The 23,741-nt window shown below is 59.5% G+C and overlaps 1 protein-coding gene across 1 annotated transcript; it reads right to left on the reverse strand.

The window, feature by feature from the left end:
• Nucleotides 1-11,873: 11,873 nt before the first annotated feature.
• MSANTD1 (Myb/SANT DNA binding domain containing 1) lies at nucleotides 11,874-23,034 on the reverse strand. The gene is made up of 6 exons (XM_052641791.1): nucleotides 23,026-23,034; nucleotides 22,005-22,090; nucleotides 21,569-21,837; nucleotides 17,225-17,594; nucleotides 13,576-13,851; nucleotides 11,874-12,114 (listed from the first exon to the last, which is right to left on the reverse strand). The coding sequence occupies exons 1-6, from the start codon at nucleotides 23,032-23,034 to the stop codon at nucleotides 11,874-11,876; spliced, it is 1,251 nt and encodes a 416-aa protein (XP_052497751.1).
• Between the last annotated feature and the right edge of the window lie 707 nt (nucleotides 23,035-23,741).

Genomic DNA, 23,741 nt, shown 5'->3' on the forward strand with positions numbered 1-23,741 from the left:
AAAGCCTTGCCCCAGCTCCAGGGACAGCTTGACTCTTGGAGGAATCTGAACGATAGCTCTAAACCCAAACTGTGGAACGGCTTGCCTTCTGTGGGAAACAAGCAGGGCGAAACCAAACAAAAATCACGTTCCAGTCACCGCTGTTCACTTACACACAATGTCTGGAGTGGAATCGAAAATTACAAAAAGTGTGAAGCAGCAGAAAAATGTGGCCAAAAATCAAAAGAAAACACAATCAAAAGATATAGACCCCAAATGACCCAGGAACGGAAATTAACAGTCACATAATTAAAAAGATACTGTGAGTGTGCAGAAGAATTACAGGCAAAGAGAAATAATAGAGATGGGGTATTTTGAAAGACAAATGGAAGCTAAAAATCTCAAAAGAAGTTCAATCACTGAAAACTACAATATCACAGTATCTGAAATAAAAACCTATTGGCTAGGCTTCTGGACATTGAAAAAGAAAATTTCAGTCGATTTGGAAACAGATCAGTATGAATAATCCAAACTAAGTCACAAAGAGGGGAAAGCGAGTGAGTAGAAGGAAAAAGGACACTGCAGCCCAGGGGGTGACGCCAAGTGCTAGGATGAGTCTGTAACTGGAGTCCCAGGGAGATGAAGTGCGGAAATGTCTTAGAGGAAATAGCAGCCAAATTTTCCTCAAATTTGATTTTTAGAAAATCCATAGACCCCCAAATTCAACACCCCTAGACACAAACTGTTGAAAACAACAACAGGAAAAAAAAAAAAAGAACTAGAAAGTTAGAAACATCTAGAGGGAAAGAAAGATCACATACATCACCACCACAACAAAAATGAGTGCGTCCTTACCAAGAACCGCAGAAACACCGAGACAAAAAGAAAGCGACGTTTTAAAAAGCCTAGGCACAAAACCCGTCAACTGATAGGTCTAAACAGTGGAAACAGCCTTGAGAAGCAAGGGCTCAGCGAGAGGCACTTTCAGGTAAGCAGAAGCGACTCTATTAACACGCGCTGTAAGAAATGCTCAAAGAAGGTCTCTGGCTGAAGGGAAATGATGCCAGATGGAAACCTGGATTCACGCGAAGGAAGAGCAGAACAATGGTAAATGTGTGCACAAATAGAAAAGACCTGCTTCCCCTCCTTTTCTCCTTTCTTCAAAGGACAGCTGAACATTTAAAGCAAATATGGTGACAATGCTTTACGAAGTTTCTAGCAAATGTGCATGTAAGTTATGCAAAGCAATCACAGAAGGAATGGGGAAGGAAATGGAAGTTTATGTTGAAAGGTCTTTACATTGTACATGAAGTAGTATACTCTGATTTCAAAGTAGACTGAGGTAAATTAAGGGTACATATTGGAATCCCTGGAGCAAACTCTAAAAACATAACTCAGTATATCGTAGCTAAAAACCCAATGGAAGAGACTTCCCTGGTGGGCCAGTGGCTAAGGCTCTAAGCTCCCAATGCGGGGGGCTGGGGTTCCATCCCTGCTCAGGGAACTAGATCCAACAGGCTGCAACTAAGAGTTCGAATGTTCAACGAAGATCGAAGATGCTGCATCTGCCCCTAAGGCTCTGTGCAGCCAAAGAAACAAATATTTTTTAAAAAAACAAAGGGATAGGCTTCCCTGGCAGTCCAGTGGTTAAGGCCTTGGCTTTTAATGCCAGTGGTGTGGGTTTGATCACTGGTTGGGGAGCAAAGATCCCACATGCCTTGTGGCCAAAAAAACCAAAACATTAAACAGAAGCAATATTGTAATGCATTCAATAAAGAATTTAACAATGGTCGACGTCAAAAACAAATCTTAAAAAACAAACAAAAACTCAATGGAGGGGACAAAATTTTGTTTTAAATTTTAAATCAGTTAATCCAGAAGAAGTTAGAAAAGGAAGAAACAAAAAAGCAAAGAACAAACAGGCCAAACAGAAAACAATTCGTAAGATTATAGCTAGAGTTAAATCTACATATCCCTAATTACATTAAATATAAATTGGCTAAACATTCCAATTAAAAGGCAGAACATGTCACACTGGATTTAGAAAGAAAAAAAAAGCCTGCTATATTCTAGTTCAGCAGAGACACACTCTAAGTAGAAAAACACATTTAGATTGAAAGTGAAGAGAGAGAAAAAGAAATACCATGGGGAAATAGTCATAGAAAGAGGGAGTAGCTGTGTACTCAAACATTTGAAGCAAAATTGTGAGAACTAAGAGGAGACAATGATAAAAAATAATAGATTTACAATTACTGTTTCATCATTTTTCTATTATGAATTGATGACAAATCAAAAGAATCAGGGAGTATATAGAAGATTTGAGCAACACCATCAATCTAACCTAATTAATGTGTATAGAAGACTACCCCCATCAGCTACAGAATACAGATTGCTTTCAAGTGTACAGGGAACATTTTCCAAGAGAGAACGTACGCTGGGCCATCAAATAAGTCTTCTTAATTTTAAAGGACTGAAGTCCTTTAAAAGCAGCATACATCCTGTGACGGCAGAAACCAATAGTGATGCCTAGAAATTCACCCCGTTTTTGACAGTCAGGTAACACACTTCTAAATAATCCAAAGGTCAAAGAAGAAATCACAAGGGAAATTATGAAAATATTTTATCTGAGTTGTTAGAACCTCAATATACGAAGTGCTGTGGTTTCGCCTTTCAGTGTTTATAATAGAAAAAAGTGGTTGGCAGTCATGATCTCAGCCTTGTATGTGCCCCTTCGTGGCCCCGTGGACTGCCGCCCGCCAGGCTCCTCTGTCCATGGGATCTCCCAGGCAAGAACGCTGGAGGGGACGGCCATTCCCTTCTCCAGGGGGTCTCCCTCACCCAGGGGTCGAACCTGCGTCTCTTGCCTCTGCTGCACTGGCAGGCGGGCTCTCCACCAGCCGAGCCACCAGGGAAGACAATGTAAGCCTTACATTAAGGCAAAGCAGCAGAAAATGAAGAACAAACTAAACCCAAAATAAATGAAGGGAATGAATTAAATGGAGGAAGGAAGGAAGTAATAAAAACAAGAGTAGAAATTCAGGAGATACAGAAGAGCCAAACCACAGGGAAATGAACAAGAGAGCCAAAAGCTGGTGTTTCGAAAAGATTAATACAATTTATCAAAGCTTAGTAAAACTAGTGAAAGACAGAGGGAAACATAAACTGCTAATGCAATGAATATCGTTACAGAGACCACAGACAGCTGACAGACAGGAAGAGCGTAGTTGGTTTAATACTTGAAACTCACCCTTGTGATTCACCACATTATCAACATAAAGGGGAAAAAATCTTGCATTTATCTTAATAAATGCAGAGAAAGATCTGTCAAAATTCAATACCCATCTGTGATTTAAAACTCTAAACAAACTAAAAAGAGAAGGGAATTTCCCTCGATTTAATAGAGTATCTAGGGGTTCCCTGCTTTTTGCCTTTTCACACTGGGAGAAAGTCCATACTTAGACTGCAAGAAGATCCAACTAGTCCATCCTAAAGGAAATCAACAATGAATATTCATTGGAAGGACTGATGCTGAAGCTGAAGCTCCAGAACTTTGGCCACCTGATGCGAAGAACTGATTCATTGGGAAAGACCCTGATGCTGGGAAAGATTGAGGGCAGAAGGAGAAGAGGGGCGCAGAGACTGTGATGGGTTCCCGTTCCTTCGTTTCTTCTCCGGGGGAACTTCCCGACCCAGGGATTGGACCTGAGTCTCCTGCGTTGCAGGCGGATCCTTTACCGTCTGAACCATGGGAAGAACCCTAAAATTTTTCCAAAGGGAGAGCTATACCCTGTTCAAAAGCGGCCAGATTCAGTATTGATTGGTAACATGTCCCTTCTCTTCAAGTTGATCTGTAGATTAACAGATCTATGCTGTCTCAATAAACAATTTCAGCAGGCTTCTTTGGGGAACAAATAGATAGGGCGAGTTAAAATTTATGTAGAAATAGTAGAGATCTGTAGCAACCAAAACAACTTTAGAAAGAAGAACACAGCCGGAAGAGTCACACTGTGGGACCTCAAGACTTTCCATAAACCACAGCCAGTCTCTAGGTAATGGAGACGCTTGACCGGCAGAAGGGAATGGCGTCTAGACCCACCCGCGCTCAGCAAATTGATATTTGACAAAACACCAGAAGAATTCAACGGGGGAAGGAAAAGACTTTTAATAAACGGTGCTGGAACAACTTGATAATCATGAGAAAAAAATAAAGCTTGATCTCTTCATCACATCACGCACAATAATTGATTTGAGTTAGGTCAACGATCCAAACATCATCACAGCTGCTAGAATAGGATCTGGGAAAAGAAATTCATGGCTTCGGTGAAGAGTTCTTAGGCCACGAGAGCTCTGGCCACACAAGAATAACAACGGTAGATAATTTTGATCCTGTTCTTGAGTCGCTCAGTCGTGTCCAACTCTTTGTGACCCCACGGAGTGCAGCACGCCTGGCTTCCCTGTCCTTCACCATCTCCTGGAGTTTGCTCAAACTCATGTCCATCGAGTCAAAACAAATTCTCTGTGCCCCCCTCCACAGGCACCACTAACTCACACTCTCCAGGACGGTGGGGTCGCAGGTCTGAGCGGACCCACACCAGCCCTCCACTCCGGAGAGGAGTGAACACTGCCCCCCGGTGTGAGAAGACTGCGTGACCCTGGACCGCAGTGCTGAGAGGAGAGACACGCACGGGTGAGCACGCGGCGCCCAGGTGCCTTAGAGGAAGCCGTCTCTGTGGTCCGGGCTGCGGGGTCGGGGGTGGGTGGGCTCTGCCTGGGGTGGAAAGGAGCTCAGAGGCAAGCATGGGGGCTGTGGGCTGGGCTGGCTGGGCCCAGGCTCACTTTCAGGGGGAAGTGCCATGAGCTTGGGGCCCAAAGTCCAGGGTGCAGGCTTCACCTCGACTGGGCGCGTCCATTGTGCCCAGCCACCCACCGGCCACCCCCTGCCCGCCCTGCACAGAGGCCCACAGCCCCCACCTCCTGCCGGGATCGTTACTATTCTTGGCTGTAACCTACACAGCTGCCCATTAAAATTCCATTAGTTTCGAAGGCCTGCGCTGCAGTTGATATTTCTAATTATTGTGAAATTAAAATTGTCCCTATAATTTAAGGATAATTGCAGGAGATGCCAGCTGGCACCCTGGGGAGCCACACTGTTCCCAGAGAGCTTGGAAAGTTCTCTGAACATGGAAGGACCAAGGCGTTTGGGGAAACGAGGCGGGGGCGGCGGGGGGGGGGTGGGGTGGGGGGTGGGGCGCGGTGGTCAGGCATGAGGCTGGAATCTAAATTTCAAAATTTCAACAGGAAGTAAGCTCCTGACCTGGAGGTGGGTGGGGGCAAGCGCGTGGGGAGCCATGACCCCCTGACCCCAGGCAGCCAGAGCGGAGGGTTTGTTGGGAGGAGGATGGGGCCGTGGTGAGTGAAGAATCAGCCGCGGGGGAGGCGGGAGGCAGCGGCAGAGGGTGAGACGGCGGGGTGGCGGCATCAACTCAGTGGACGTGAGCGTGAGCAAACTCTGGGGGACAGCGGAGGGCAGAGGAGCCCAGTGGGCTGAAGTCCATGGGGTGGCAAAGTGGCGGACACCACTGAGTGGCTGAACAGGGACAAGTAAGCTGGGAACGTTCTAGAAGCTGGTGGAAAGCTCGCAGAGCGAGGCCCACCTGGAGGGCGTTTTGTGGAGGTAACATGAAGCGGCAGCTGGAGCACGAGCGGGGCAGGGGTCTCTGTGCCCGGCCCCCCGCGAGAGAGGCCCTCTCAGCGAAGAGGCCCAGCTGGGCTCCCCAGGGCCCGCCCTGCATCCCAGCCAGGGACCATCTGCAGGTGCGGCGAGGGGACCTCGGCCTGAGCACCCTGCGAGCCCCTGGGCTCCTGGATGGGGCTACCCCCTCCTGCCCTGGCCCCCACACCCCCGTGCCCACTGGCTGGCCCTACTATCTGTCAGCCCCTCCCACGCCGGCCACTCCAACGGCAGGACTGTGCCAGGTTACTCTGGGTCCCCACGAGGGTCCCCACGGCGGGTGTCCAGGGAGCTGTGGGAAACGGAGGGCCTGGGGCCCAGGTCAGGACAACCCAGCGCATCACTGCGGTCTGGGGACAGCCTCGCAGCACCCACGAGGGGGCCCGCGTCAGGCTCGCGACGGGCCACTCAGCACTGTCTGTGCGGCAGGCTGGAGGCGCGGAGCTGACTTCATCTTCCTCCTGGGACTTGCTCTCCGACCCCTCCATCCCCCAGGGCTGCTACTCCGCCCGAGTGTGGTCTGCCCGCCAAGGTGGCCTGGGTGACATCGTGGCCCTCCTGTCCTCACGACACGACCCGGGTCACTGGCTTTCTGGCCCGCGGTGGGCAGACCCTGGTGACCCCTCCACGCCTGGTCAGCTGCCCTCACTTGGCCAGCACACTGTTCTAGGAGCAGCCGTGGCCAGGACCCCTTTCCCTTTCTGATACTAAATTTGCTAAAAGTTGAGCAAGGCTGGAAATGGGGCTTCCCCGGAGGCTCAGTGGTATAGAACCCGCCTGCCAATGCAGGAGACTCAGGTTCGATCCCTGGGTCGGGAAGACCCCCTGGAGAAGGAAATGGCAACCCACTCCAGTACGCTTGCGTGGGAAGTCCCATGGACAGAGGAGCCTGGCGGGCTACAGCCCACAGGGTCACGAAGAGTCAGACACGGCTGAGCAGTTGACCAGTAACAAGGCTAGAAAAGACACCGGCACAGGATGGGGCTGTATTTCTCTCATAAGAGACGCCAGGCCTGCAGAGCAGCATCACAGGGCTGCAGGTCCCCGGCCACAGTCTCCCTCCTCTCTTGGGCTGTGACTCTCATCCTCAGGGGGGCCTCACGGTCCTAGAGGGCTGCTGGAGAGCCAGACATCTTCTCCATGTCCCCTGTTGTGGGGCCAGAAGCACAAGAAAGTGGGGAAAACGCAAGAAAAAAACCCCACATACCTGCCTATTCCTTCAGAGATTGGAATAAAAAACTGGGGTCTGTCCTGAGCTCCTCCAGGGCAGGGACAGAGCATCGCAGCACCTGAGCCTGAGCAGGGGCCCAAAACAGGCTGTGGCTGTGGTTCCCTGATGGCTCACACGGCCGGTTACACCGTGCCAGACAGACTGGAACAGCTGAGACGGCTGTGTCTCTCCTGCTACGCCGCGGCCCCTGACCCTGGGTCACCTCTGACCGCCGTGGCCCTCAGAGCATCCCGCCCGCCCCTTCACGTCGCCAACCCTAACTAACCCTCCCCGGCCTCTCACAGCCTCACCCTGGACCCTGGACCCTGGACCCTGGACCCTGGACCCTGGACCGTGGATGCGGGGAGGGTTTGCGGCAAGCATGGTTCTGATGGAACATCGAGAGCACAGTGTCCGGAATCCGTCTCAGAGAAGGGCCCCCAGGGGCTCCCAGAAGGCAGGTGGGCCGGGGGTCCCCCTGTGCTGCCCGGTTCCTCCTCCGGGTGCGGGAGGAGGGGGCCCTGGGGACCGAGGGCAGTGGCCCCCGAGACACCTCGGTCCAGGCCCTTTCCTGCCCTTTAACGACTGTGCTCACTTTTCCTGTCCAGTGTCATCTATTCAGCACTCGGAACGCTACACAATTACACACTTGTTAGGAATAGGATTTCCCCCATGTCTATATTACAATAACACAGAAAAAGGGAACTTTATGCATTTACTTTACTCTGTTAATCAGGTAGGGTCTCCTTTTAGGTTCCCTGGTTTTACAGTCACGCCGTCTGGCAAAGAGGGAAAGTGCCGCCTCTGGCAGTCCCGATTTCTACGCTGATGGCTCTGTCCTTGGCTGAAGGGCACAGCACCGGGCAGGGACCCGCCACACTCTGGGGGCGCTGGCCGCTGGCACCGAGGTGACCGAAGCCGGCACAACCTCACCACCCACAGGGCCTCGAGAGCAGGAAACAGGCCCCGTGATGCGGGTGGGGCTGGGAGGGGTGGCCCGGCCTGGTCTGTGCGGCAAGCCCCATCCCTGGGAAGGCTGGCGGGAGGGTCTTCACTGCAGGCCCGGCAGCACACGGCCACGGGGTCGGGCAGCAAGGGGTCCGTGGGAAAGGGCGGCAGCTCCCAGGGGCCCCAGAGGGCCTGAGTCCCAGGCCCCGGGTCCCCGCTCCAGATGCTGTTGCCCATCTGGCCCCCAGCGCCCCGTGAGCCGTGGTTCCCGCCGCGGCCCCGGCCACAGGCCAGCAGCGAGCACACTCCTTTCCCTTTGGAGTGTCCTCGACGAATAGTAGAAAGCATTCATCCTGTGAACTCTTGGCCCCTGAGTCCACTCAGGAGTCCCCTGAGTCTCCCTTCCGTGAGACAAAGCGCAAGCGCACAGAAAGCCCTTCAGCTCCAGAGCTGAGCAGGAGGCTGTGTCGGGAAAGCACACGTCCCATTGTTTGAGTCGCAGGCTGAAATATGTACACTTTAAGGGAACAACTTTGATTTTGGCTGTGCTGGGTCTTCATTGCTGCGAGGGGGCTTTCCCTAGTTGTGGTGAGCGGGGGCTACTCTCCAGCTGGGGTGGGTTGGCCGCCACTGAAGAGGGCTCCCACGGGCTCCAGGGTTCACAGGCTCAGTGGTGCACGGGCTTAGCCACCTTGCAGCCTGTGGGATGGTCCCGGACCGGGCATTGAACCCGAGTCCCCTGCAGCGGCAGGCGGATTCCCGGCCACTGGGTCACCGGGGAAGCTGTGGAACAATGTCTTCCTTGAGAGGGGGACTGACGGAAGCTCTGGTTATTCAGACCTGTGTACCTGGCAGACGTTTTCTTGAAGATGACAAAGTGAGCCTGTCCCTTCAAGGAAAACTGACGGTGCTTGCGACCAGCGATGAACTTCAAGCTTTCATCAGAGACTGGCATTTTGAAACTCTTGCATCCACCACCAGGAGCTTGCCAACTCACCAAACTACAGACGTTCTAGCTGAGACTGACGGTGAATTCACACAGGGACACTTTGACACAGGACGGATGACACGGGGCAGACCTGCGTGCTTGGTGCCTGTTATCTTCCAAATGCCCAGCCTGTGACGTCACAGCCGTAAGTGTGGAAAGGACTGGTCCAGGTGCAGGATGGACAGACGGACTCCAGGGAGATGCTGGTGAAAGCTCACTGATAGGGTTTCAGAGTCTATGCGGTAACCAGCCCACAAGGAACTACTGTGGTCGAGTCTGGGTGTCGTCAGAAGGAAGAGCACCCATGACCCGCAGGTGTTGTTGAAACCTCCCCTTCTTTTCCAAATGTGTATCCACACGAGGCAGGATTTCCCAGATTCCCTCACTTTGCAACCAAGCCATGTCCCATTGCGGCCACCGAGCGCTCAGGCCAGAGATTCGAGGAGACACGACACAAGGCCACTCCTCTTGCTGAAACTCGTTTAGGAACACACGTTTTCCATGCACTTGGTACGTGTTAGCACTGTAATGAGTTTATTGCTATCTTGAAATGAACATTTCTAAGTCTTAGGTTTAATTTTTTAATTTCTACTTTTTAAAACAAGTATTTTCTGTTTCTTTGGCTGCACAGGGTCTCAGCTGCAGCGTGTGGGATCCAGCTCCCTGACCAGGGATCAAGCCCGTGCCCCTGCGTTGGGAGCACACATTCTTAGCCACCGGACCACAGGGAAGTCCCTGCTGTGTGACTGCATCTGTCCTTCCTGGGGGGTTTCAGGGTGTCACCACCCTGAAGGGTTGTGTGCCTGTCAGGGTTTAGGCTAGAGCCTCGAGTTTCGCTGGGCCAGGGCTCAGTGTCGGTTGAACCAGTGAGTTCTCACGCTGGTGTCTTGTCTGCTGCTGGGCTGTGGCTAAGTCGCTTCAGTCGTGTCCGACTCTGTGCGACCCCAGAGATGGCAGCCCACCAGGCTCCCCCGTCCCTGGGATTCTCCAGGCAGGAACACTGGAGTGGGTTGCCATTTTCTTCTCCAATGCATGAAAGTGAAAGTGAAGTCGCTCAGTCGTGTCTGACCCTCAGCGACCCCATGGACTGCAGCTTTCCAGGCTCCTCTGCCCATGGGATTTTCCAGGCAAGAGTACTGGAATGGGGTGCCATTGCCTTCTCCGGGTGTCTTGACTAAGAACTAGAAAATTCGCCGGGCAGCCCCGGACGCCGGCGCTGGACCCGGGGTGCCTCCAGGCCAACCGCTGTGGCGGGCGGGTGCGGGAAGCAGGCGTGGGTGCGGGAAGCAGGCACGGGCACCGGAGCACGCACCCGGCAGCTGGTTCACACAGCAGGGCTCCACCCCTCACCCAGCAGCCCAGTCCAGCCCCAGGCAGGAGGGTCCAGAGTCCACAGCTCGAGCTCACTAGGGGCGGACGGGGCGGGGGGTCCCCGGTGGGGCGTTCTGTCAGCCCAGCTCCGCCCAGCCCCTCCCTCCCAGGGGGCAGGCTTCGGGCTGGCCTCTGAACCCCCAGGGGGACCCGGAGTCTGACACTGGATGAATCCTGGGCACTGCCTGGCTGCCCTCAAGGGCCGTGGGACGGTCAGGTGCGCTGATGGCCGCCACACCGGGGGTTCTGCAGCAGCCCCCGAGCAGGGCCCTGCCCCCGAAACACCAGAGGGAGCGGGTCTAGACAATCACCTGCCACTAACCCCAGTCCCCGCGTCCCCTCAACCCCGCTGATCGGGGCAGTGACTTGCCCGTCCCGTGCGAAGCAGACATTCCACGAAAGATCCCCTCCACCGGGCAGAGCCACACGGACCCAGAGAGCATCAGGGGCAGGGGACCAAGGACTGCGATGGACCCTCTGTGCCAACAAGCAGGCCCTCAGACAGGTTTCCTTGCCCAGGTTTTCTCTGGGCAAGAGTGTGAATGACCCCGCTGTCCCTACAGGGCGAAGCCACAGCCAGCGGCCGAGCCGTCTGTTCTTCGTGCCTTGCTGCTTCTCACTGGACGCCCGCCTGAGCTGAAAACCACATGAAGCGTTTCCTCTGCACCGTCTGCACAGTGCCCTCAGAGCTACGGAGTGGCTGCGACTCCGGCTGTGTCCTGAGAGAGACTCTGAACCAAGCTCGGCTCTCAGCTCCCCTGGGGGCCTCCCTTCAGCGGTGGTCCAGTGACTCAGGAGGAACTGGGGGTGGGGGGTGGGGTGCTCTGGACAGGCTTTCTGGCCTGTAGACCCTGCGCCCCACCCTAGCCCCTCTCTCTCCTGGGAAGGCAACTAACCTGGGGTGGCTGTCGGCTCCCTGGGGCCCCAGCTGTGTGTCCAGCCCGTCCGGGCCCTGGAGGCAGCCCTGCCCTCCCAGCGCCTTCACGATCTGCTGCTAGTCTGCGCCTCCACCCAGTCGCTTCCCGCCCCGCCATGCGTCAGCTCCTGAGGTCAGCGGGCTCTCCCACCTGTCCCGAGCTGACAGATGGCACAGGGTGGGGTGCATGGGCAGGATCACCGTTTTTATTGAGCTGTTGCTAATGGGGGTCCAGAGGCCCCACATCTCGGAGTGGGGGTGGGGTGGTAGATAAAAGGCCATTGAGGCGGTGCTGGGGTCTTGCGGCCAATGCAGGTCCAGCGAGGGCGCACCTGCGGGCACACCTGCCACGGAGCCGCCTCCACCTGCCCACGGCCGGCGCCTCCCTCCACGCCCAGCCGTGAGCCCTGCTCCCAGAAGTTGTGAAAAGCACACGATTAACGTCAAAAGCCGCTTCCAGTACCGTCGACACTGACAATAGCGGACGGTAGATTCCAGGCGTTCTTACTGGGGAGCCGCCCTGCAGTGACCCGGAGTCCCTGGGCCTGGTGTCCAGGGAAGGGCTTTACACTGGGGTCCCCCGCCCGTGGGGGCCGGGAGCGGCCGCGGGGGCGGGGCGAGGCCGTTGCGGGGGCGTGGCCCAGGCCGGAGCTGTTCCGGGGGCGGGGCCCAGGCCAGAGGCGGGGCCGTTCCGGGGCGTGGCCCAGGCTGGGGGCGGGGCCCGGGCGGCCTAGACGCCGGACTTGGCGATGATGCGCTCGAGCAGACTCATCATTCGCTCTTGCAGCTGCAGGCTCTGGGCCTGCAAGACGCTGTGCTGGTCCAGTGCGCGGCGCACCTCGCGGCATGTCTCCTCCAGGGCGCGGCTCAGCCGGCGCTGCTCCTCCAGCAGGGCCTCCAGCAGCCGCAGCTTCTTCCTCTGCAGGTGGCCACCTTGGCCCTTGCGCTTCTTCACGGGCCGCTCCTCCGACCTGGAAGGACAGTGCGATGTGGGGACGGCTGGGCCCTCCCTGTCATGACAGCATTCCCACACCCACTGAGCTGGGTGGGCAAGGGGCGCTCATAGTGGGGGAGTGGACACCCAGACAGGGACGAGGAAAACGCTGGGTGGAGGGCCTACAGGGCAGACACCACCAGTTCTGGCCAGCCTCCGGCAGATGGGGGAACCCCTGCCTCCTGGCAGCCTGGAAGGGGCCAGCACGCCTGGGGGTGAGGAGACGGGGACAGCAGGCCAAGGACGGGGCCGTAGAGGCCAGGCTCCCCTCCAGGACCGGAATCTTTCCAGGGTCAGGGCTGAAGGCAGCCCAGCTCTCTGCTGTGAGTGGGGCCCCCAGGGGTGGCAGGGAGCTGCCAGACGCCCCCAGGCCCTGCCTGTCCCCAGCCTAGGCCCTCTGCTTCCGTGCAGGATTGTGGCCCAGTCACCCTCGGGGGCAGAGAGCAGAGCCTGGACTCTGGAGGGAGAGGTGCCCCATGGCCCGGCCTGGCACAACACCTGGCAGCCATCAGTCTGGGAAGTAGGCTCAGCCCACAGAAGCAACTGTCTGCCAGCGGCAGATCCCCTGCACCCCAGCCCGGCCACTAGCAAAGGCGATTCTGTCCGGGGTCCTCGCTGAGAAACCACTCCCCCCCCAGGGAAGGGGCGCTGGACAACCGAGCAGCAGCCCCCAGATTCTGGGTGTCAGACTGGAGGGGCCCCCGAGATGCCTTCCTCACCCCATGTCCGTCTGACAGGCTTGAGGCTGAGCTCGGGGGAGGCAGGACCAAAGCACAAATGTACACTCTTCCTGTTTTATTCTCCACGAGCCAACTCCTATTCAGCTGTGAAAGCCCAGCCCAATGTGACCTCCTCTGGCTCCCTAGCCCCACACCACACCTGTCTGAGGGTGTCTTGAGGTGGGGTCAGCTCATGGCTGGCAGGGTGCCATGGATGGAAGAGGAGCTGGGGGCCCACTGCAGCCAGGCTCCAAGAACACTGTGGAGGCTCAGCCTGACGCCCCCTCCCTGGTTTTGAGACCAGCCAGCCTGGCAAGGCCAAGGAGAAGGGGGGCCCAGGGCATGGTCTGCTTGGGGTGGGGGAGCTCGAGAGCCAGACACCGAGGAAAGGGCAGGAGGCTCGCCTCTGACTCCCAGCCTTCGCCAGAGACGGTCCTGATTTATCCCCATTTTACAGACAGAGACTGAGGCCCAGAAAGATCACGGACTTTCCACACAGCTGAGCAGTGAGGGTGCAGGAGACGCGCTTGGGCAGCGGACACGACAGCCCGGGCCTCGGGCCCCCCTGCCTCCCTGTCTCTGGCCTCCCTGTCCCTGAGGTGCGTGTGCCGCCCAGGCCTCTGCAGCCGGCCCTGGGTGGCAGAGACTGCCGCCGCCAGGACGGCCGCCTGGCCCGTCCCGGGGGCAGGCGGTGGGGCAGGAGCGGGGTGCGCACACACCTGAACTTAAGGGACAGTAAGCTGGAGGAGCTGTCGGAGCCGTCGTCCTGGAAGCGGCCTTCGTAGGAGCACTGGGTATACGGTAAGTACAGAGGGGTGGACTTAGCAGACGGCGACAGGGACGCCTCGGTCTGGGACGTGGAGGGCCCCGGCTGCTGGCCGTCCGGCAGTTTGCCATCACAGGACTCGGGGGCCTTGGCCAGAATCCTATCAATGGCTAGGTAATAGGGCCAGTCGGGCGGGACGGACTCGCTATCTGTCATGCATTTTAATTTCCTGAAACGAGAGACACAAGAGCCAAGGGTGAGAAACGGCTGCTCCTGGCCCTGCCCGCCCGGCCCCTCTGCAGAGGGGCGCTCAGGGGCGCCAGACCCAGGGAGCCACGTGGCACGGGTGTGGGCCACTCCCAGCCAGACAGGCCTCCCTGGAAACGTGGGCCAGGTGAGACCGGGTTAGAAAGAGGTCAGGCTCGGGACCCTACGCTGCTGTGGGTGTCGCACGACCCACAGGCCCCAGTGTCATGCTGGCCCCTACAAGTCCTCTCTTTGCTTTTCTGGAGTTTCTAAACTCTCTGCAATGAACAAACACTGCTTTTTAATAAGTCAGTCAGCATTAATAAGAACATATGTGGTATAATACCAACATAGGAGCAAGATGTGATATAATGTGTAACGCGAACGTAAAATGAGGTCAGGTCACAAGTGTGTCCTGAGGACGCTGCCCCGGAGCAGGAGCTCAGGAGAGACGAGCACCGGCCTCGTGGTCGCGGCTCTGAGTCTGCCGCTCGTCTCTGCCGCTTCGCTGTATGAGCCTGAGCAGGTCCATTAACCTCTCTGAGCCTCATGTCAGTAAAATGGGGATGATCCAAGTTGTGCTGGGAAGACTGGAGCAGACAACGCCCGGTGCCTGGCGAACAGCGAGCTGTCCAGATGACATTCTTGGTACCAGGAGGGGGGGCGGGGCCTGATGCCCCCAGCGAGGGTCTGCTGTCTGCCTATGGTGGGCCTGTGCCCCGCCCAGGCCCTGCGCCCTGCCCTCCCCTGCAGACAGGCCCTGAGGTCCCTGGGCCTCGGCTGTCCCCTGGGAGGTGAGGGAAGGGGCGATGGGGCCATAGTGCAGGCCCCGGCCAGCGAGCAAAGGGGCCACAGTGGGGTGGGCGCAGGCTCTCTGCCTCCTGAAACCCGGGGTCCTGAGCCCCCGGCCGCCACTGGCAGCCCCTCCACATTCCGTCCTTGCTTCTCCGGCTCTGGGGAGGACTCTGAGTGACAGGGTGCCCCGAGGTCAAATCCCTGCCGGTCACCCTGGTCCCTGGAGACGCGCCGACCATCTGAAAGCATCGCCCTGGTGGGGGTGTGCGGCTTGGGGCAGAGGCCGAGGGACGTGGGGTCCTCAGCAGGGAGCCGGGACGGGCTGCCTCACTTCCCTGAGGGCAGGAGGGCGGAGGGCTGTGCTGGGTCCCGGGTCCCCCTCCAGCACTTCCGGAAGCCCCCAGGTCCCGCTCTGCCCACCCGAGAAGGCCTGCCCCACTGCAGGGGGCCCCTGAACAGCGCACCAGCAAAACACGCTCCCCTGAACCAGGGCCCCCCCAGGCTTCCTTCACAGACGATCTGTTTTCCTACTTTGGCCATGCAGAGCAGCTGGTGGGATCTGAACTCCCCAGCCAGGACTGAACCTGGGCCCCTGGCAGTGACAGCATCGAGTCCTAACCACTGGCCCTCCAGGGAATTCCACCAGCCACCTTCATAGCAACTGTCTCCGGAATCCCCAGGGGGCCCTGTGGTTGGGACTCTGCAATTCCACAGACGAGTGCCCAGGTTTGATCCTGGGTCGAGGAACTAAGATCCCACAAGCCGGAGGTGCATTCAATAAATAAATAAAGATTGGCTTTGTTTTCTTTTTTTAAAAAAACTTTGCATGAAAAAATAACTGCCGCCTCCGCTGTGGGCAGCTCTGGGTGGCGGGGGTCAGGGGAGTGTTGGGGGAGATAAAGAACCAGCCCTCAGCCAGAGTGTCGCTCTGTAAGGCCGTCTGTGCCTGCGTGGTCCGTCTCTTCAGTCGTGTCCAACTCTTTGTGAGACCCCATGGACTGTAGCCCCCAGGCTCCTCTCTGCATGGGATTTTCCCAGCAAGAATACTGGAGTGGGCTGCCATACCCTCCTCCAGGGGATCTTCCCGACCCAGGGACCAAACCCATGTCTCCTGCACGGCACCATGCATCTCCTGCACGGCAGGTGGATTCTTCACCGCTGAGCCCCTGGGGAAGCCCTCTCCTGCTCTGGGCTTTGGTGTCCCTGTCGGTGATGGGAGCTGAGAGGTGCTGCTGCTGCGTACAAGTGCTTCATAAACCGTGAAGCCCCACCCCGCCGCCGGCCACCCCCTTATCTCCTGTGGCCGCCTCAGCCCACCTCCCCTCCAGGAATGGAAGAGGATCCCTCCCTGGGGCTCAGGAGGCGGCTTTCAGGATAAATTATGAATAACCCGGCCAGACGCCAATCAGAGCCGTGAGTCACGGAGTCAGACAGCAGGCCGTAAAGCCACCCGCCTCAGCCCTGCTGCCCCCTCCCTGCCAGGCGCCGCGGGGCTGGTGGAGAGGGGGATGGGGGGCACACAGCTCGGCCTCGGCCCACCTTTACCCCAGTGGCCGGCCACCTCTGCTCTGCCCCCAGGCCTGGCTGGGGGCCGGGCTACAGGTCAGAAATGAGCCTCTGGATGTGCCAGGCTCAGGACCAGCTCCTCCAAGGCCGAGAAAGTTAAACTGATGGCAACTGAAGCGGCCTTCGGTTGTCCAGGGCCCTGGGAGTCTCTGCACACCCCCAGGCCCCAGACGGGCCGGGAGCCACAGGCCAGGAGGGGCGGGGTGGGGGGGTCCTCTCACCCACAGAGTGTGGCTCAAGGTGCCCAGGCCAACCTGCAGGGCTCTGTCCACAACCCCCGGCCAACCTCTGCTCCCCTGTCCGGGGCGGCCTGGGCTGGGACCAGCGGGGTCCTCACGTGTCCTCCCGGGACGGCAGCCTCCCAACACGGACAGGCTCCTGGGGGCTGCGTGGGCCCAGCCCGCCCACAGGGCCCACTCTCTATGCTTCTCCGCCTGCAGCTCAGCTCCTACTCAACCTTCACCCCGCCCGTGACCCCCTCCACCCCGTGACCTCTCACCCGCCCACGACCTTCTCCTCCCCAGACCCCGGCAGATCAACCTGGCCCCGCCCTCTGAGGTGGGGGCACGCGGGCCCGTCCTGGAGCTGCCTCTGCCCAAGCCACGTGCCTAGCCGTGACCTAGCCCTCCTGAGGCAGCCAGGGCAGGGGCCCAGTGCGAGGCGGGGAGGGGGCAGAGGCGCGGACCCTCCTGGGTGCTCAGGGCCTCCACACCCTCTCCCCAGCCCTGAGGCCAGTGCTGCGCCCACAGTGGGCTCAGTGGACGCTGGAGACAGCTGACTGCAGGCTCAGGGGCCTAGTGGCCCAGCCTCGGGTTTCCCGCCCCCTGGCCGCCAGCAGTATCCTCCACCCTGCAGGGCCTTGGGGGTCTCCCCGTGCCCCGCTCCACGGGGCCCACAGGTCCCCTCTTGCCTACACAAAGCTGGGACCACCCCCCCCCCCCCCGACGCCGTTGTCACCCAGAAGGCTCCCCACCGCCTGCTGCCCGCGGGCCTACCTGTACTGGAAGGTCATGTTGGTGATCTTGATCTTGATCTCCTCGCCCAGCCGGCGCTCGCCCGTCATCTCCAGCAGCTTGCTGGCCATCTTCTCGTACACCTTGGCGTTGCGCTTGGTCTGCTTCAGCTCGTCGAAGAACTCCTCCCAGACGAGCATGAGGCCGCGCATCTCGGCGTCCGTCCAGTTGCGGGCCCGCCGGTGCTTCTCAGCCTGTGGGGACACGAGGTAGCCGGGCACCTCTGCCGTGGCCATGCCCGGGGCACCTGCGGGGTTAAAGAGCGCGCTCGGGGCGGGCCGCCGGGGCCTGCACACCGCGGCGGGAGCCCCGCTCCTGGAAGGCAGCTCCTCGCTCAAAATGGGGCCTACATCTGACAGGCAGGAATTTAGTTAAAAGCTTTTAAACGGGAAACGTCATTTTGATGTCACGTTTCCATAGCAACAGAGCAACTGCATAAGCTACAACAACAGAAACCTTTTAACTGAAAGCGCAGGAATCAGGGCCGCCCTGACGGGCCATCAATACTGCAGCGAGCGGGCCAGGCCCAGGACTGGCGGCCCAGGCGCCCGGCCCTGCCTCCCAACCCCAGCCTGGCCGCCAGGCTGTCCGGCCCAGGGCCACCGAGCGAGGCCCCTCCACTGGGAAGACTGGGCTCGGGTGGCCAGGCAGGATCCAGGCAGCAGTCCTGGCCTCCACCTGCCCCCCCACCCCTGGCTCACACTGTCAGGGGCCCAGGGAGGGCCCAAGATGGGGGGCTGGGGTGCAACGGAATGAGAGGCGGCGGAGAGGGAGACCCAGAGGAGGAGAGACGGGAGGACAGAGGGGTAGGAGGGACAGACGGACAGACAGGAGGCTGGCACGGGAACACACGCTTGGGGACCTGCAGAGACACACGTGTGCAATGCCCACCCACCCGCATGCCCCGCGCACGGCCATCCTCTGGCTCACACTTAATACAAACGCCATCACCACCAGGCTGGGCACCAGCAGCTGCAGCAGACCCCTGGCTTGATCACCATCCACCTCTTCCCCTCCTCAAGGGGCACGGCTGCTGGCCTGGGTGACATGGTGGCCTGGGTGACTTGGCATGGGCCGAGGAGCCAGCGCAGGGCCTGAGGCACAAGGCAGCTGGGAGCAGACGGTGCCAATGAACAGCAGGGCCCCGTGGGGCTCCAGGCACGGAAGCCTTTTTGTCCCCCATGCCTTATGGACAAGACTCTGGCCTCCGTGGCCTGCTCTGTGTTTCGGAGAGCAGAGCGGTTGCTGATCGGAGGAGGAGGGACAGGCCCATCAAGATGAGCAGGAGACAGACCACCTGAGACCCTGCACACACCCTGAGCCCGTCAGCAACCCCACCTTTTGGAAAACTCGCAGAAGCAGAAACGAAGACTTGCTACTGTCGTGGCCCTTTTCACAGACCCGACTATAACCTCTCCCTACTCACCAGGGGGTGGGGCACAGCCCTTGAGGTGCTCGTGAAACCGCTGACTTCAGTGTGGGGCTTAAACCCACATGGCTGGGAACGTGCACCTGGCCAAAACCCTGCTGGAGACTCAAACCCAAGTGGCCAGGACTCGAACTCGGCCAAAACGCGTGGTCTGCCAGCCGAGGTCGCAGACCTGCTGTCAGGACCTCATGAAGCTCAGGTCTCCGATGTCTCATCGAGAAAGAATTCAGTGACAGACAAAGTGATAGGGTAGAAGCGGACTGATTCAGAGAGAAACACTCCACAGACAGAGTGTGGGCTGACGCAGAGGGCAAGTGCAGCCTCGCAAGGTTGTGTGGTTAGCTCTTCCTGAGTTGGGAAGGTCCCCTGGAGAAGGAAATGGCAACCGACTCCAGTATTCTTGCCTGGAGAATCCCATGGACAGAAGAGTGTGGCGGGCCACAGTCCTTGGGGTCGCCAAGTCAGGCACGACCGAGTGACTAGCACTTTCACTTGCGTTTTGTATGAGCTGGGTAATTTCACAGGCTAATGTTCAGTCGCTCGGTCGTATCTGACTCTTTGCAGCCCCATGGACTGCAGCACGCTGGGCCTCCCTGTCCATCACCAACTCCCAGAGCTTGCTCAGACTCAGGTCCATCGAGTTGGTGAGGCCATCGTGCCGTCTCATCCTCATAGGCTAGTGAGCGGGAGGACTGTTCCCACTGTTTTGGGGACGCGGTGGAGATCTCCAGCCACTGGGCCGCTGCCCGCTTTTCGGCCTCTGACGGCCAGCCTTGGGGCTGCCACGCCGCCTCTGGGTGTGTCATTTCGCTCGCTGATGTGTTTCAGTGAGAGTGGACAGAGGACCAGGGTCTAGCTGAAGTTGACCTGTCTGCCATCTTGGACCCACTGGAGTCTAACCAGCTTATGTTGTGTCCTTGGGCTGTGCCACCCTTTCAGAGGGTGTGCCCTGCCCCCTGCCTCTTGTCTCACTGGCTTTGCCTGGCAAAGTAAAGCCACTCTGTCTCCATGTTTCTGTTTGGCACTGGTGCACAGAGTGCCGAGATTTTGGCAACAGCGTATTCCCACCCATCCTGCAGCAGGAACACCTGCACCCAGACCTGCCTTGTGCACGGGGCTGGGAGGGGCGCTCCCTGTACCCCCAGGACCCCACAGAAAAGGGCTTGGTGAAGCCTTGCTGAGTAAAGGTATAAACTCTGAAAAGACCGATCTCGAGTAACTCCCGTCCCTCCCCAGTAGGTCGCCTGGATTTTGCCTTCAGGCTTCCTGGCAAACTCTTGTTCTTTCTCCACAGCCCCGTTCTGGCAACACCTTCTCTCTGAAGTCCTCCTGCTCTCCTTTGGTCCTTCCTCCCGCTCTCCCTCCTGCAAACTGAGCCTCCCTTGAGCCCACCGTTTCCTGTCTTCCCTCCAGCCGTGTGACCCTGGGTTAATGCTTGCAAAGGCAACAGTCTTAAGAATTTGAGCTTGCTGGCTCCTGGGCCCTGTTCTAAGCGCAGCGTGTGTTTTCAGCTTTGACCCTCATGGCACTCTTGTGAGAGAGGCTGGCGAGGCTGTTAGTCCCATTCTGCAGATAAACAGCCTGAGGGACAGAGGTGAGGTCACCCTGTGGGCAAGGGGCCAAGCTGGGCTCTGAACCCAGGCAGGCTGGCTCGGCGCTGGGTCTGACCTGTGCTCCCTGGGAAGGACACGTCAGGCCTCCTCTGCCCACAGTCCTGGGCGGGGGCTCACAACCCAGGGCACACGCTGCTGCCTGGGTGAACGCTACCATTGATCCCTGGGGGCCTGGGGAGGCCCCCGAGTGCGACCCTGGACAAAGTGGCCTGGGCAGCCCCTCCTCAGGCCTCTGCCAGCAGTCAACTGAGGCTCAGTCCCAAGGTCCACCTCACACCTGCTGGCCGGGCTGTGACGGCCACACAGAGCCCCTGCCCTGCCCCCCGGCCAGTGTGCTGTGAGCCCCCTGGATCTGCGGGGTTCTGTGGGGGGTGGGTTGAACTTGGGGGAAGGGCTCACAGAGTGCAAGCTGAAAACCTCCCCAGGCACAGAGGGCCCTCCTCAGGGCCTGAGCTGCCCAGGACAGGGAAGCCGAGCCTGGGGCCAGGGCCGGGGGTGGAGGGGGGGTGACAGGGGCTGGGGGGGCGGTCCCTGAGGCTCTGGCCAGGTGCCCTCACCCTGCACCTCCACGTGCCCAGAGCTTGCCTCTTACTCCGAGAGAGGGGCTGAAGCCCAGCTGGAGTGAGGGGAGGGCTCAGGATGGGGTGGGCCGGCTGCGGCTTTCTCCTCCCTGCAGTCAGAACTTGGGGTGCAGAGGCAGAAGGCAGCAGGGCATCCTGGGTCAGCACCTGGCCCTGCCCTCAGCTCCTGGTGGAAGCCCCTCCCTGTTGCGGCTTCTGAGGTTGCCTGGGGACACCCCTGCCTGGCCACATAGCACCTCCCAGGAAGGCTGACAGCTGCTATGCCCCTCGACCAGGTACCTGGCACACTCAGTAAGTAGTGTTTGCAGAGTGCATGAGGGATGAGAAGGCCCACCTCCTCCAGGAAGTCCTCCCCAAGCTCCTCTTAGGCAAAGGATTTAACCTACCAGGTGGCCTGAGAGCTGACTCTCTGCCCTCAGAGCCTGGGGTAGCCCTGACTGTCCTCCAGGTGGACGTTCCCTCAACCCCGACCTCCAGAGCCGAGCAGGTCTGCCTCACAGCAACCCCCAGCGCCCAGGTAGGGCTCCGAGAGGAGGCAGGCCAAGCTCAGGGTTTCAACCTGGCTCAGCCAGCTACAGACACGACTTGCTCAGGCCACCTCCAGCCTTGCCCTCACCAACACCTGTCTGGACAGGTGACCCCGCTGGACACGGGCCGGTGCAGGGGGCACGGCTGCAGCTCCTGGGCCCCTCCCTGCCCCCACCTCCTTGGGGCACTTGGAGAGGGCACAGGCCGGCGTACTGGCCCAGCGGGGGCTGCGGAGTGGTCGTCAGGAGGCGCTGCCGCCCTAGGTGCCCAGCCTGGGCAGTCCCAGGGCAACAGGCCCCAGTGCCTCTGCGGGGGCGGCTGTGGGCCTGGGGCAGCGCTGCTGGTGTGCCGGCTGGTGTGCTGGGCCGGGTGACCACCCCCTGCTGGGCCCCAGCAGACAGGTCCCGCAGAGGCAGGGTAAATGGCTGGGCTCCAGCGTCTCCGCTGAGGTTTCAGGGGTGCTGGAAAGCCTCGGGTGTGGGGCAGGGGGGCGCTCGCTTTGGCCTCCAAGGACAAGACAGAGCCAGGGGGAGATAGAAGCAAGCCAAGCTCCTGGCGGCCCGTGGGAAGGCCCTGTCTGCCCTTGGCGCGGCTGGATGGGGACTGCGTACCTTGGCACAGCTGCGTGGCCTGTGGGGACCCTCAGGCTCTGGGTGCCCAGAAGGCAGAGGGCCTGGGGCCGGGCGTCCGGCGGCACCTGCGGAGAGAAGGGCGGTCAGGCCTCAGCGGGAGGGGCCCAGGCACGCAGGGGAGGCCAGTGCCCTCCAGGCCTCTGCCTGGCCATGCGGGGACCCAAGGCAGGAAGGGCATCCCTCAGGGGCCTCCAGCACCTCCCCGGGGGCCGACGGCGGGGAGCCGGGCCCATCCCAGGAGGCGGGAGTCCTCACAGCAGCGTGAGACCCCTGGCTGGGCAGAGGCCGGAGAGCACAGGGAGCGTGGAGGTGGGTCCAGGCTGGGGGTGAGCGAAGCAGGAGGGTGGGCTCTGCTGGGCGCAGTGACCGGCCTGGCAGCACTGTCCTCTCCCCACTGGAGCCCAGACCCTTAACTCTTGGTCCTCAGCGGGCATGCCCGACCCCGAGTCGATGGCTCTACCACACTGGGCCGCCCCTGCCCTGAGTGCCCCAGGGCCAGGATGAGTGTAGGCCTGGCCGGCGGTTCATCTGCTCACAGCTTGGCATGGAGGCTTGGCAACGCTTGCCCCAGAGGATGTGGCCGCAATGTGAGGACCGTACCCGGGTGGTCCCCGAGTTCCTGCTCGCAAGGCCAGTGGGGATGAGCCATCCTGAGCAAGAGGCCAGGCTGCAAGGCCCCCAGGGTCGTGGGACCCCAGGTATCCCTGTGGTCTGCCAGGAGCCTTGGGGACTCCACAAAGCCAGCCCACCTCCGTGCCCGCAGGGCCCTGGCAGGAGGCCCCATCCAGCGGCGCCCGGGCAGCCCTGAGGATCGAGGCTGGACCAAGAATCCCTGGGCCCAGAAGGGCTTGCAGGTTCAGGTCAGGAAGCAGGGGGTGAGCTGCCCTCTACCGAGGGCACCTGTGCTGGGCGGCTGGAGGGTGAGCGGGACACTGTTGCTTCCTTTCAGGGCGTCTCGGGCCTTCGTCTAAACATGGAGGTCAGGGCATTGCCGCCTCGCCTGGACCATGGCGGGCAGGGAGCGCTTGGTCCCTCCCAAAGGGGAGGCTGCTGAGGCCTGGAGCGTGTCGGGTGAGACGGGCCTGGGAAGGCGAGCTGACCTCTTCCCACACGCAGTGGGTGCACACGCCCCCGTGCAGCCTGGCCACTGGAACCGGCAGCCAGACCCTCTCCGAGTAGGTTCCCGCAGCACCACGAGGGCAGCGCCCACACGTGCCATGACCAGGGCAGAGGCCAGGCTTCCTAAGCCCGCCGCCCGTCTCTCCGGGCACCCGCTGTGGTCAGGCTGGGGGCTGCCCACTCCCGCCAACACCCTGGGACCTGGGAAGCCTTCAGCAGACTCTGTGGAGCACCCGCCCTGGGCAGCCCACTGCCCAGGGTCTCTGCCTCCGCAGGTGGATGGGCAAGCACCACGGCACAGAGGGGTGTAACCCCGCATGGCTGGGCTCCCCAGGAGGGGTTGGGAGGGCCAGCACCCGCGCAGCTGAGTGGAGGATTCCTGGAGGAGCTGGCATTTCCAGCGGGAAGAACATACCACCTCAGATGGACGGGGCAGCCTCACCACTCAGTCCCAGGGCATGGGGGCCTGTGGCCAGTGAGGTGAAAGGGGCAGTGGGGCCATGAGGGGCTCCAAGGTCAGGTCACGGGCCCTGTGTGAGCCCCCAGGACCTGTGCCCACTGTGACCACCCCTCCAAACTGGGGCCTGGGGTGAAACT

This window comes from Budorcas taxicolor, chromosome 6, assembly GCF_023091745.1.
Source record: "Budorcas taxicolor isolate Tak-1 chromosome 6, Takin1.1, whole genome shotgun sequence".
Lineage (NCBI taxonomy): Eukaryota > Metazoa > Chordata > Mammalia > Artiodactyla > Bovidae > Budorcas > Budorcas taxicolor.

Bases quoted from the DNA above. Each gene is read 5' to 3' on its own strand.
- MSANTD1 (XM_052641791.1), bottom strand. The intron at 17,595-21,568 runs GTGGGGGCAGGG...CCTGCCTGTCAG, and splicing joins TCTCCAAGTGCCCCAAGGAG to ATGTAGGCCCCATTTTGAGC. The intron at 12,115-13,575 runs GTGTGTGCGCAC...CTGTCCTTCCAG, and splicing joins TTACTGTCCCTTAAGTTCAG to GTCGGAGGAGCGGCCCGTGA.